The sequence below is a fragment of the Alligator sinensis genome, unplaced genomic scaffold (assembly GCF_000455745.1).
Source record: "Alligator sinensis unplaced genomic scaffold, ASM45574v1 scaffold524_1, whole genome shotgun sequence".
In the NCBI taxonomy this organism is placed as follows: Eukaryota; Metazoa; Chordata; order Crocodylia; family Alligatoridae; genus Alligator; species Alligator sinensis.
In genome coordinates, this window is record NW_005842747.1 from 57,503 (window position 1) to 71,990 (window position 14,488).

Below are 14,488 nucleotides of genomic sequence, written 5' to 3' on the forward strand. Positions count from 1 at the left end.
CCCGGTTGGCACAGGAAGACCGACGGCTGCTAAACCAGGCTGGCCGTATCTATGGCGGTCCCTGGGACAAGCTTTTCCAGGAGGAGAGACAGCAACCCAGCCCGTTTCCCTGCGGAGCGGAGCGGAGCGCGGCGCTCTTGGACAGGACCGGGGCTAGGCCTGGAGAAGACCGAGGGGGCTCGACGCTACCCGCAGGGCGATGACCCGAGAGAGGATGAAGCCTATGGCCCGACAGGGCAGGACGAGGAGCAATGGGCGCACGCTGGGGCGGGGGGAGACTGAGGCTGGGGTCGAAGAGGAGCTTCCCATCCCGGGAAGTTTCCAAGAGCCGGTTGCACGGACACGTGCTGCTGCTCGGGAGGGTGCGGCGGGGGGGGGGGGGGGCGCCGCGGGCCGCTGCGCCACTCGACGTGCCCTGTCCCCGTAGGCTCCCACGGGGTCTCAGCCGGGCTGCCACGGGGGTGCCGTGAGACCCCGCGGCGTTTGCTGCACAAGAGGAGCTAGCGGGCACGCAGACACTGCTTATGGTCCCGCGGTGGTGGGCGCCGTTTAGTGCCCACGGCACCTCTGCACGCTCCTGCCTTGTTTTTCCCCCCCGTCTCCATTTGCTCCCCAGTCCCTGTTCCCCACCCCAAGGAAAGTGTCCTGATAACCCCTTGTCCGTTCTCATCTCTCTGCCCCCAACCTGGGACTCTCCATCATCTTCCTCTCCTCGGTTCCTGACCACCCTGCTGATTTTTCTCTGACCCCAGTAGTATGACCTGGGAAAAAAGGGGCAGCTCCCAGGCAAAGCTTCTCGCCAGCAAGGCTCCCTTCTCGTCAAAGCTCCCCTTTCCGTTTAAAGCAAGCGCCAGCCTCGGGTCAGAGGAGTCCTTCATCGTGTCCTGGCAGCGCTAACATGGCTGACGCTGGGGGCACGGCCTCGAATCTGAACAGCAGAGACTCCCGACGCCTGACGAAGCCCGCTTGTGCCAGAAAGCTTGCAAATAATTTTTTTCCAACTACTCGGTTGGTCTAATCGAAGATTGTGCACCTGCCCAAAAAACCTCGCCTGCCTCTGTCCTTAGACCAACACGGCTACGACCAACAACCCCAGAAGCCACCTCCTGCACACGCAGGCTCTGCATCTGCTTTTTTTTCTGGAAGGAGGTTATTTAGGGCCATTTAAAGGCTAGATTTCTGTTGCACGGGAGGCCATGTGGTTCCCATCATGGGAGGTGTGCATTGACAGGCAGTTTCGTGTTGTCTTTTATAGGCCTTTTTGTTCATATCATAGCAGCACACGTGCTCTAAAGCTGGACCGCCAGTTGTCAGACCACCGGGGCTCAAACAACAACTAGATCCAGGTCAGACCGTCCAGTGGAAACATGAGGTGCAATGGGACTAACCGCTTTTAAGATGGAGCTTGATTGGGCTGTGAGAGGGGTCACAGGACACGGTGACCCTGCAGGTCCTTTCCAAGCTCGGTCCTGAAACGTATTTAACATGTTTCTGTAGCATATCACAGCCTCCTTTGGGCACCATAAAGAAACGTACTGGGAACGTAGAGCGGGTTGGTCTCGTGGATGCTGAAAAAGTAGGTGCAGACGATGTGGTGCATCATCTTATATAACACGCTGCAATTTTCTCCCGTTAAAGAGAAACTAGAAGTTTTATTAATATGTATCAAATAATTTATCAAATATTTATTGGAATGTGCACGACTTTGCTAGATGAAATATTAAGTTTAAAAAAAATACCCACAAGGAACTTCCCCTTTTTCCAAGGGGAAAAAAATAGTCAACATAATGAAAAGATGCTGTGCCATGTGTCCTGTAGCCATGACAGTGATTCAGATTTATAAAACAAAATCAAGTCTTCTTGAGCATCCTGCTAGTACCTACAACACGTTGCTGTCGGTTGTTTCTGAGTCAACATAACTACACCAGAATTAAGGTTTTTAGCTAGCGCAGGGGTTGTGAAACGGGAGAGAGACGGGACTGGGAATGGCTACCAGACAGTAACGCTGCAGAAGAAAGGATCGTTTGAACGGTGGAACATCAAGACCAGTGAAAACGAGAGAGGGCCGTTAACACGTGGGCAGTGGAGAGAGTAGCAGGAATCAAGGAGATGATAACAAGCCACAAAGTCAATTGACTGCATCGGCTGGGATAGACTAGAAATGCCGCTACTCCTCCCAGGCAGTTGGTTTTAAAGTCTGGGTGGGACAGGAATGAAAGTGGGGTGCAACTGCACCCCTGCACCCCCTGGTTGAGGTTTTGGGAGGCCTGTCTTCCCTTTGCGGGGAGAAGGAAGAAAGGGAAGGCTCAGTAACAGCACTCAAGGCAGCGCCTCTACACAGAGCGGGGCAGGGGGTCTCCAGGTGGGTACAGCAGAGCACCTGGTCATCAGGCATAATAATGCCTCACATGGATCCAATGCTTTCCTCTCTCAAAGCGCCCTGCCAATGCCGGCACTCGGATCCGGAGAGACCGGTGACTGGACTTCATTGGGAGAAATCAGTCCATTAGCTACTACAAACCAGCAGAGGACGATGCCTACGGACTGCGGCCCGTGTCAATGCAATACAATTTGTGACTCCAGAGCCTGGCTGAGGATGTTCACCCTGAGCTTTAAAAAGGCAGACGTAGCAGTCTCGCAGCTGTGTGAAATAAAATGGTCCCGGCAAAATAATATCGTCTCATCGCCAAGCGCCGCCCTGGCATGTTGGGCTGTGCTAATCTAAAACAAGTGCTACTTCTTTGCTTTGAAAGAGCTCAGATGCAGCACAGCGAGAAGTGGATTCCCTTTTCCTAATGGCTTTGTTGGTAAATGCCTCAAAATTAGAATGACAATAGTTTTTCCCAGGCTTGTGGCCTTTCCTGTTTGTGAGGATTGGTCCTTGGGTCTCTCTGGGGATTTCTTTTGCTTCCCACAGAGGCTTCTTTACATCATGGAGAGATGATGGAGATGCTTTGGGCAGCTCTTTTGCTACAGCGGTGTCTTATACCTCACCGGCCCAATGAGGCTCATTACGTCCTACCAGGCATCTCACAATGGGGGCTGCTCATTCAACAGTAAAACTCCTAGGAGCGGTCTAGGTTTCTCCTGCTGATCTAGCCCAGAAGGTGCTAAACTCAGGTCGAGCATGTTTCAGATGATTCAAGATGCGAAGTCCGGCTCTGCACTCACCAGCTCTGTGCATCTCCCAGTTCCTTTGTCCGTTCCAGTGCTGGGTCCAGCTGGGCCCCAAGAGCAGCCACGAATACATTCAATCCCATCGTTTCTCCCCTCTCCTGCTTTGCTCATTAATCATACAGGCCATGACCCACGTGGCCTCTCCCTGCAGACACCCCCGCGACTTCGCAGGGCGCTGGGCAGGGAGTGGAGCAAGGCAGACCAGGGAGGGGACGAGTAGCAAAGGGGCACGTAGGGCAGGGAGCTGAAAGCAGAGCAGGGAGCAGAGAGCAGAGCAGTTGGCTGGCCCCCGGGCCATGGAGCAGAGCAGCACCCCTGCTCCTTCCCATCCACGTGGAGAATGGTTGCGAGGAGGGGAACGGGTCTGAAACCCCGAATGGAAAGACTTTGTAGGAGTCCGGCCTGGCCGAGTGCAGTCAGAAAGCCGTGGGCTCCTGCGAGGAGTGGAGATGTCCCTGTCCCCACCAAACCCACTTTCTCCCTCCCACATTTCAGGGACAGGTGCTTTGGGGATCCCCAAGGGGAGCTGCGGTTTATGGCTCCTATCTGAGCTGGGAGGGACCTCCAGAGGCCACATCTAGTGCGACCCTTGCCCGAGGCCGGATCAGCCCTGTGCAAACCATCCTCGATAAACCCAAACGACACCGTCGCTCCTGACGCAACACAAGACTTAGCACCTGAAGGCTGGCGGCTGTTGGACTCTGCTCCCGCCGTCCCCAGCCTGATACCTAGGACGGGGCCCCTCCAGGGCAGAGCTGGGCGCATCTGCAGGGGCTCAGCCAGGCTGGCACAGGACAGCGGGGGCAGAAGCAGCGTTACCCCCTGCCTCAGTGCCGGCTGCACCGCACGAGCCTACACCAGGCACCTGGCAGGTCAGGGGCTCCGTCAGCCCCTGCCGCTGCCTGCTCCAGCTGCAGGGTGCTGGCAGGGGGAGGGCCCCCCACCCTGCCGAGACGCTGGGGGCACAGAGGTAGCAGGCATTGCTGCCTCTGCCCCCACTGGTCTGCCCAAGCCTGGCTGCAGCAGCCACGAATCTGCCCGGCTCAGACGCTGCGGCAGGCCCCTGGTTAGCGTGCTTACTTGGAGCTCTGTCCTGCTCCGACCGCCCCCCCTCGCCCGCAGCCAAGCTCTCCCCTGCAGATACAGCGTATCTGGCAGAAGTCTCCTTGCTGCCAGGACTCCAGTCAGGGTGCTCAGGGTGCATTTCTGATCCAGCCTGTTCAAAACCCATAAAGGCACCTGATTTTTGTAACGCGTCACCCTTATACCCCTGACGTGCAGCAGCAGCGAGGAGGAGGGGGACCTACCACTTTCTCCGCTGAGTTTTTCAGGCACTGGAACAAGCTGGACTAGCTAAATCCATTTATGCGCTTGCTAGCTGGAATAGCCTGGCTCCTCTCTGCTTCTGCCCTTACCTGAAAGGGGTCCGAGAGAACGGCGAGCTTGCAAGGAGCTCGTCTACCAAGCTCGTGGCACCAGGTGCACGCCTGGTCCCAGGAGATGCTGGACAGCTTCCTGGTAGGCTACATTTGGAGAGGAACCAGAGGCAAGGATGTCTAAGGGGGGGATCTCCGTTATGGCAGCAGCGGCGTTAGACAAGCTTTCAAATGCAAGGCATTTCTCTTCATCAGGGCCGAGCGGCGGAAGCCAGCCCGGCGCCGTCCGATAAAAATTAAATGCAGTGGGTCCGACAAAAGAGCTCGCCCATGGAAATCCTGGCTTCTTGCATAGTTCCTGGGCCCTCAAGGCTACAACATGGCTCTAACGCTACCACGGAAAACCAGACACGTTTATCCCTATAACAAGATGCTTCCTTTTTTTTTTCACAGCACGTTTCAGTCTAAGAAATGCATTCGCAGCTCGAAAGGGCGACACAGCTCAGCTGATGGAAGAGGCTGTCACAACAGCCGCGGCTGACGCAGCCCGAGGCCTGCACGCTGCCTGCTCCTCGCGTCTGATCATCCCAGCAGCCAGCCCTCCCCGCAGAAGCACTGGAGAGACGGGGCAGACAAGCAAGGCTGCCGGCCTATGTCTCCCCAGAGTCAGCTGCTCGGGGGTGGACGCTGGGACTGAGCCCCAGTCTGCTTCGAGGAAGGCAGTCACTTGACCCCCCAGAACGGATCAGGATCCAGATGCAACTGAGCCATCAAACAAAGGGACGCGGAGACGGGCTCTAGCTCTTCCCTTGGTTGGGGAGGAGGGGGACTGGGACGGGGCTGTCCTTTCCTGGGCAGGGAGAGTCCAGTGACAGCAAAAGGAGGAGGCTCATCCTCTAAATATTCATGATGAGCCAGCAGGTCCCTAGGAAACCCCTCCTGACCCAGGCAGGACCAGGCCTAACATTTCCCAGCCCCACCCACAGGCTTTGTTCTGGTTTCCAGGGCCTGCCCACTTCCCCGACAGCTGCCGAGACACAAACAACCCAACATGGTGCCTGGGGGCCCCTCGTCCAGCCTGGACACTGTGTGGGGAAGTCCTGCCCGGCCCCACGCCTTTGGGAGCACCCTGATGCAGAGGGCGGATGGGAAAGGCTGCCCAGAGCTCCCTGAGCTTCTCCAGCCTCCGCAGCAGCTCCGGATGGGGGGTCACAAGCCCCAGGGGCCCATAATCCCACCCCACAAACCTGCAGCAGGCTGGACCGTGCCTCTGCTGTCCCCCGGTAACCGGGCCTGCGCCATGTTAATGTTCCCTGCACAATAGAAGTGAAAGCGAGTGGGGGGCAACTTCACCCCGTTTCCTGCAGGGATGATCTGCCCTGTTTGGCTCTCGTTGGAGGGTGACAGCTCCCGCAGGGCGGCGAGGCGCAGCAAGTTGCTGCATGCTTGCTGCGGGCACACGCGCAGTAGGGCCCATGTGCCTGGAGCTGTACAATATCACCTGTCTGGGACTGCAGGCACGGCTGGGGGAAGGTTTCGGGTCTGCCGCTACAGTGCAGGCAAGCACTGCCTCCGTGCCCAGCACGGTGCGGGGGACACAGCACGGTGGGGGCCATGCCTCTCAGAGATGGGGAGCCCAGGCCCCGACCACCTCTGCTCAACCACTTCAAGGTGACATGAGGTGGCTGAGAGGTTTCCCCAAGAGAAGCAGTGAAAACCCTGCCCTCTGCAACAAGACACTAGGACATATGGCACTGAGACCATCACAGCAAGAGAGGGGCTAGTCACGGAGGAGCCCCTTTCCGTAACAGTGGGGGATCACACCCGCTTTCTCCCACTGCAGCTACCCGGCCTGCCCCGCAGCAAAGGAGGCCTGGGAACAACTTCCAGACTCGCAGCAACTAGGATTTCACCGTCCTGTATAATTGATGAGTGCGTTCGGGTCCTCGGACCTGGGAAAGGCACCTGTTATCATTCCACACCTACACAGATACATTAGAGGCTCCCCGGGCAGCCTGGAAACACTGATCACCACTCTCCTGGCTTGGACATGGTGCTGCCTAAGAGCTTCTCTTTGTTACTCAAGGGGAAAGAGGTACCAGGGAAGCCCATAATGGGAGCTCGGTCCCCCGGGGGGGAAAGCAATACTTGAGCAGCCCAGCACCCAGGAAGGGAAGCACCCTCAGATGCCCCCAGACTGAAGCAATCGTGTAAACCACTGGTTCTCACACTTTTTAGACTCGAGGCACCCCTTGGAAAATACCAGCTCCTGGCTTTCACTTGTTTTTTAACTACAGAAAAATACTAGAGCCATTCTTCCCTTGCAAATAACTCAGCAAGCCCGCAGCAGGTCAGAATGGTTTTAACACTCTGGATTTCTACTTGACGTTTCTAGGCTGATCGTCTGAATTACGTTTGCACACCCAACACTGTGTGGCACCCTCGAAAGGATCTGCAGGCCCCCAGGTCGGGACTGGTGTCAACCCACCTAATGATGGCGACCGCACGGCGGGGTTTGCTTATCAAATAAACGTTCCTCCACATTTATTATCAAAAGAGAATCGACTGAAAAAGCGGTTAGAGTCCTACGCCGGCAACGTCTCCTGTACATTCGGACCAGGACTGACCCTACACAAGCGGCGGCTGTTAGCGGTACGTGCTTTTGCGGCATGGCGCTTGCTTTCATTTTATTTAATTATTATTATTTTTTTTTTTAAACTGACCCGTCCGTCTCCGCCGAGTGTTGTGCTACCGTCGGCCTCATGCCGAGGCTCCCACCCGGGTCTCTGCCGAGTGTTGTGCTACCGTCGGCCCCACGCCGGGCTGCCCGGGGTGAGGTGGGGGGCGGGGCTCTCCTAGTCACCCGCATGCGTCCGCAAGTGGTACTTGAGGGACTGTTTATATCGGAAGCACTTGGTACAGTGCGTGCATGGGTAGGGCCTCTCCCCGGTGTGGGCCCGTTGGTGCTCCAGCAGGTGATGCTTCTGCGTGAAGTTCTTCCCGCATTCCCCGCAGTGGTACGGCCTCTCCCCGGTGTGGATGCGCTGATGCTCCAGGAGGTGGTGCTTGCGGATGAAGCCCTTGCCGCATTCCCCGCAGGCATGGGGGCGCTCGCGGGTGTGGATGCGGTAGTGGTTGGTGAGCTTGGACTTCTCGCCGAAGGTCTTCTCGCACTGCGTGCACTTGTAGGGGCGCTCGCCCGTGTGGGTGCGCTGGTGCCGCAGCAGGTGGGAGGGGCGGCTGAAGGCCTTCCCGCACTGCGGGCACAGGAAGGACATCTCGCTCTTGCCGGCGTGCACGCGCTGGTGCATGATGAGGCTGATCTGGAGCCGGAAACTCTTGCGGCACTCGCCGCAGGTGTACGGCCTCTCTCCCACGTGCGTGATCTGGTGTTTGCTTAGGCTGGACTTGTGGCTGAAGCTGCTCTCGCACTCGGAGCACTTGTAGGGCTTGCCGGCTGGCGGGGGCCGCGGCTGGGGCTTGAGGCCGCGCTGGTCGCCAAAGGGGTCGGGGCGCCGGGCCACGCCGCCCGCCCGCCCTCCTTGAGGTGGTTCCGCTGGTGGATGATGTAGTTGATCCTCAGCATGAAGCTCTTCCCGCACTCCGGGCAGATGTACGGCCGCTCCCGCGTCCGGTTCCTCTGGTGCATCACGGCCGCCTTCATCTCGCCAGCGTCTCTCTCGCAGGCGGTTGGCTTCCCCAGCAAGCTGCTAGACAGGCTCCGGGGCTGCATTTTGGAGCTGCAGTGAGCCTCGCGTGGCACCCCCGGGTCGTGGTTCTGGAAAACCTGCGGCTCCACCCGCCCCGAGAACATCGTGCAGGGCTCTAGGCTGTCGGGGTCCTCTTCCTCCTCGTCCTCCTCGGTTTTGATCACGATCCCATCATCTGGGGGAAGGAATTTGAAACGCAATGCACACCGCATTAATTTAAGGCTCTTATGATACAGAATCCCTCGACACACGCTGGAAATGACCCGAAGATTTGTTAGGAGCAAATCAGCCGAAACCACTTTTGGCTTGGCTCCGGGAGGGCTGGGGGGGAGGGTGGTCAGAGCAGGTTCAGCCCATCTGGGACTCTTCAGGAGCTACTGGATGATGCTGAGAGGGAATCCAGGTGAGTTGCAGCTACCCAAATCCCATCCTGCTGTCCCCCAGCAGGCAGTTGCTGTTTGCTAAGACTCTGTTTGCAGCAGGTCAGGGTTTCAGCTGTTTGCTGCATGCAGATCTATTACAGTCTGCCTGACACAGAACCGCTCGTTAATGCAGCTCTGTGGGAACTGCTCCCAGGACAACGGCTTCAAGAGCCTTCTGCTCTCCTAGCAAAGAGTCTTGCAGTCCCCTGTCCTCATGACTGTGTCTCAGGGATGTGCTTGGGGGCAGAAGGGGACTGTCCTGAAGCATGGTCAGAACCAGACCCTATACACAGTACATGCAGCTATCTTTTACTAGTGTTTTAAACCTTGGGGGGTCAGGCATGGATCTGCTTCCACAGGAGAGAACTACACGTACGGTAGCGAGGGAGACAACTGAAATCCCATGTGTTCGGGATTGCCTAGGACAGAGCTCCTTGTATGGAAGAAACAAGCTGACTAAATGTTTTGTTGTCAAAAATGGTCCTGACTCGCTCTTTTAGAGCAGGGGCTGGGGAGTGAAAAGAAACAAAAGGCATCTCAGCCTAGAGCAACATCGCGCTACCGACCCTCGAGAGAGACAAGAAAAGGAGGTTTCAGAGGGGGAGGACATGGTACCGATCTTCCCAAGAGCCAACAAGCACTCAGTACAGTCGCTGATACCACGCTGCAAGAAAGGACTTTCAGCCAAGTCTGAGTTTTGGATGGTGAAATCATGCACAGGATGGAGGGGCCCACTGTTCTAGTCTGGGTGTATTTTAGTTTTGCTTTAGGATTTTCCTTCTGGAGTCTCCCACGCGAGAGGAGGATGTGTTAGGAACCCTAACGGGGCTGGCCTTTTTGGCCTCACGAACAAGGCAGGAGCAGAATGGAAAGTGTTTGCACTGGTCCCAAGACTCAGGTATGAACTGCCCCGGTCTCTCTGGGACGCTGAGCATAGGGGGCCAGGATGCAGGAAGAGGTGGCCACTGCTATCCACAAGGCTTGGGCTTTGATCAGGTGGGAATAGCACCTCAAGTCCCAGGCACACCTATAGCTCTGCTGCAGTCAAGATGTCTGCTTCACTCAAGACAAACACAGAAACTGCCTCTCTCATGGCCCCTCTTAAGGGATGAGGCCCTTTCAGAGATGACCAGAGTTTAGCTGCTACACAGCAGTGATCCTAACACATGAGCAGGTACCAGCTGATCTTGGCTCGCCCTATGTACACAGCGAAGCTCCTCCTCTCCTGGGAAGCACTGCCCGATGGGCATGACCACGTGAGAGCACAGCCCTTGGTGCACTTTATGTTTCCATCTGTTTCAGACTAGCTGGAGATGGAGAAGCATGCGTGTTTGATGTGAGCTCGCCCCATCCCCTGTAGCACGCACCCACGGGGTCTCTTACCTGTGCAGTTCCCCTGGTGCACAATGACTCTCTTGATCTCGCCGTAGTCTGTCTCGTACTCTGCCGACTCCTCCAGCCCGTTTCCGGGGAGGTTTTGCGGCGGCGTCACCGAGCCGTACGGGCTCTCGCAGGTCGCTTCCTCGTCTGGGCTCTGGAAGCTCTCCTCCGATTGCCCCGACATCCCGTGTAGCTCCAGGTTTTCGGGGCTGTCCTCAGAATGAAGGTCTTCGGTTTTGATCACCACCCTTATACCCGCTGCGAACGAGGCGAGAACCCAAACATCGTTTGTACCAGTGGCTCAGGTTGAAGGGAACTGTTCTTGCTAACCTGTTACTGGTTCATGGTGGAGTCATGCCCCAGGAAGCCGACTTCAGGACACTGTGACCTCCACCGTTTGGGGGCTGTTTTGCCATTTTTGCAGAAGACAATTTGCTGTGATTCTGACTCCCCCTGGCTGAGACCTTAACTGAAGCCTCAGCCCCTGCTCATCTTAAATGGCATGTTCTTCCTAGATCCCCGTGCTCCCAGATTCGGGAGGGATCTGGCATCTTGTAGCCAGTATCAGCTCTTCTTCCTGGGCCATCTCACTCCAACCCTCCACCTCCTTTGACAACTTCCACTACACCCCTAGCCCAGCATCAGGGGACTCTCTCCCCAACCCCCTCCCCAGCCTCCCTGTTCCCCTGCGTGGTCACTCTTGCTGCTTTCATCTTGACCAGCTCTCTGCACAGGCCAGGGTGCAGTGGTATCCCTGGATCCCCAGGAATAAGGGTTTAAAACTCAAGTTTATCTTCCCACTCGCACTTGGACTGGTGCATTCACAGAGGGTAGGTAACTGAGTCCTGGGTCAGGACTCTCAGGACGCTCGGGTTCAAGCCTTGGCAAAGCTATGACCTTGGTCAAGTCTCTTCGTGTTCCTGGGGCCTTGAGTCACCTCTGCAAGGTGGGGACAGAGCTTCCCTGATTCAGAGGGACCCTGCTGGCTGTGAGGGGTTCGAGTGATGGGTGAGGAATAAGGATCTAAGAGTGCCAGCCTGAGAGGCAGAAGGCGGCTGGCTCCACTCCCAGAGAGAAGCCTGGCTGCTTCCCCAGGTGGAGGGTTTCTGTTCATTTCTGTGCTTACATTAATGGAGTCTCCTTTGCTATTAAAAAGCAACACTTGCAGGAAGATCTTGCTGGCAGCAGCAATGCTGCATTCCCTGCTGAGCCCCTGGCCCAGCTCCCAGGGCCTCACACAACACCCCGCAGGGGCACTTGCTCCACGTGCTGATCTGGATCCAAGCAGAGCAATTGCTCATCCACACTGGGCCCACTTGAGCCCACAACAGACTCGGATCCCTCCTCTCCTCTTGCTGCCCCTGAACTGCCTCCCTCCAGTCCTTCCTTCCTCCCTCCCTCCCTCCAGCAAGGAACATCCCAGGCTTCGCTCCCAACTGCACCCCTGCCTGTCAGTCTCAGCCCCACCCCGTTACTTCCCTCTGCAAGGGATGGTGCTATGACTTCCTAAACAACAAGGATCACTACCCTCATGCGGTGTCACGTTCATCTGCTACTCACCTGCACTGGGGTCTGTGATGATTTCTCTCTCCTCCAAGTCCTGCTGATCCCCAATGCTTGACTCCCTGCCTTGTTCAACCTGAGACAGAGCGCCTGGCTTGGAAATTGCATAGTCTATTCCATGGAAGAGAAAGAGAGACTGCTGCATGGGAAACATATTAACATTGCCCCGACCTTTCCCCAGGGGAGACGATGGGAAAGACTCAAGAGTATCCAGAGTCTGCATCAGAGAAATGCATTTCCCAAGAGGTGGCTGGACTCCCTAGGCTCTCAGGTGGAAGGGGCTCCGAGGCCCCACTGCACGGTATGAAAAGACAGCCACAGCTGAAAACAAAACCGTGCTCCTCTGAGAATTTTCCCAATTCCTGGGTGATGTGTGGCCTTATAGGGCACATGCACAAGACAGGGAGGCAAAGATGCATCCTGGCACAGATGTGCCCAGGCCTGTCCTGACCATGTGCTCCAAACCCAGAAATCAGTGGGTGAAGATGCCCCTCTGCAGCTGCTCGAGACAGGGGACAGCTTCACCAACGCAACAAGGATTCTGGATTTGAAGCGTGCATGCTGGAGGGGCATGGGGGGCAGTGCATGCCCAGGAGCACCCAAGACAGGATGTGGCGCTGCGTGGTGCAAACAAAGGAAATGAGATTTTCACTATCGGCTGCAATGCTGTGGGGGGTGGGCATGTGTCACCCATTCTTTCAACTGCCTCTGATGACTAGAACTGAAAGAGAGTAGGCAAAACAATAGTTCTGTGTCTGCCACCCCCGGTCTGTGTACCGCGTACACTCGACAGCGCTGCACTGCCCAGTTTCACTATTTCCCCACCTGGTTTTCCCCTGGCCTGTATGTGGAGAGACTCGTGCCTCCTTTTATCTGGCAAACGGATGCAATGTGAGCAGGCAGCACAGGCTTTTCCCACGTGTCCCAGCCCTGGCCAAAGAATCACATACAACACCGAAAAGGGCTACGCCCCTGGCATTGCCCACAGCTGGAAAGCCATGGGAGTAGTCTCAAATGCACCCATGTGTGTCCTAAATCTCCTCTGAAATGGAACTGATCATCATCACAGAGGGGCTGACGATGCCACTTCTGATTCCCCAAAAGCCCAAAGCTACGGGCCACCAGAAAGGGGCTTCAAACACACAAGCAAAACCTGCCCCTCACCCAGAGAGATCAAAGACTCGTAATTGCTCCTCATCACGTTTCTGTACAGCTCCTTCTGCCATTCCTCCAGCTTCTCCCACTCCTTCTCGTTGAAGTAGACCGAGACGTCGTCAAAGGTCACCGGCACCTGGAACCACAAACCACACGTTCAGCACCCTCCCAAACACCTGCTATCTTGAACGTTGCTGTGTCAAACGATGGAGAAAGCTGCGAGTCTCCAGCTTGCTTGGACATCAGTTCTTGATCAGCAAGATGAAGGGGCCACAGCATGTTTCTGGAAATACCCCTCCAGCCCACGTTCCCAGTGATGACAAACCTCAACCAAAACCGTGGCTCTAAACGTTAGCGGGCTTAGACGCTGGATCAGCGTCACTCCCAAATGCACAGACCTGACCGCAAGCTTACCCACCTCCAGGGAACAGGAACACCATTAAAATTAGTGCCGTTATACAAGAAACAAAATAGGGTGAATGATATCTGAATAAGGGAGCATGGTTTATCCTGGTCTCTCCCGAGGATCTGACATAAAACCCCCAAGATCGATTACCCCGGAAGTCGGGGAAACTCAGCTGTGGGTGCGAACAGGACGGCTTCGAACAGTCACTTGCTATCACACCAGCCTGGTTCAGATGTGTTTACTGTTTCCACACGCACACAAAGACAAACCCAGATACACACTGATAATCATTCACTGGATGAACTCCCTGTCGGTTCGCAAATCGTACTCAAACACAGCGCGGCTTTCCACGTCACTTGCCAAATACCCATTTCCACGGAGAGTTTCTGGGTGCAGCCGGCAGCATTTTGGTGCACCTGGATGGAGCCGGCTGGACCGGACGTCCCGAGCTTTGCTCCGGTTGCCAGCGGGATGAACGCGACTCTTAGAAACAAGCTCCGGAGTGAATATTCATGCCTGCAAATTTGCCGCTGGCTTTCTGCGAACATGAAGGCGCGTTCGCGTGTTTCCACGAGCGCTGCCGTCGGCGAATACGTCTCGCTAGAAGACGCGTGGGGTGCAAATGCATGAATTCTCCGACAGAAGCTTGTTTTCACCTACAGATTATTTATAACCCACCTCAGTCCTAGCTACCTCTTTTCCCCCACTCCCCTAGTCTGTCTCCATCCTTCTGCGACACCTCTTCCCCAATCTTTCCCGCCGTCTCATTGCGTCCTGAATCGCAAGCTGCAATAGCGGGGAACCCGGTGTGATGCCCCCCGCCCCTGCACATCCCGGCAAACTGGATCTGAGGATGCCCCGTCACACGCATTGACATGGGAGACGTTACTGGGATGGGCATGGCGATCTCTCGAGGTCCCTTCCAGCCCTAACGTCTACAAAGTCCTCCTTCGAGGTGGGGAACCTGTACGGCGGGCGCCTGCCGCGGCTGTGTTCCCTCCAGGAGCCGCCCGCGGCTGTGTGCGCGCGCTCACCTTGGGCACTTCGCCCTTGGCGCCAGGCGGCAGGCGCAGGATCCAGAAGTTCCTGTTCTTGAGCAGGTTCTCCATGTTCTCCAGGCGCCGCTGCAGCAGCCCGTACTCCTGGATGAGGCTGCCCAGCGCCGCGCACTTGCTGTCCAGCCGTCTGCCCAGCTCCGCGGCCGTTTTCTCGCAGTCCACGATCTTCTTCTCGGCCGTGCCCGTCCGCCCCTCCAGGTCCGAGAGGCGCGCGGCGTGGGCGTCCACCGACCGCTGCACC

General features: G+C 56.5%; 1 protein-coding gene across 1 annotated transcript; it reads right to left on the reverse strand.

Moving 5' to 3' along the window:
• Nucleotides 1–7,044: 7,044 nt before the first annotated feature.
• On the reverse strand, nt 7,045–14,487 carry LOC102368310 (zinc finger protein 777; the record flags this gene model as incomplete). Its single annotated transcript, XM_025216551.1, is given in 6 exon segments — nt 7,045–8,088; nt 8,091–8,438; nt 10,069–10,323; nt 11,626–11,739; nt 12,793–12,919; nt 14,224–14,487. Coding segments are annotated over 6 exon segments (1,788 nt in total), but the record flags the coding sequence as incomplete, so codon positions are not given.
• Nucleotide 14,488: the final 1 nt, after the last annotated feature.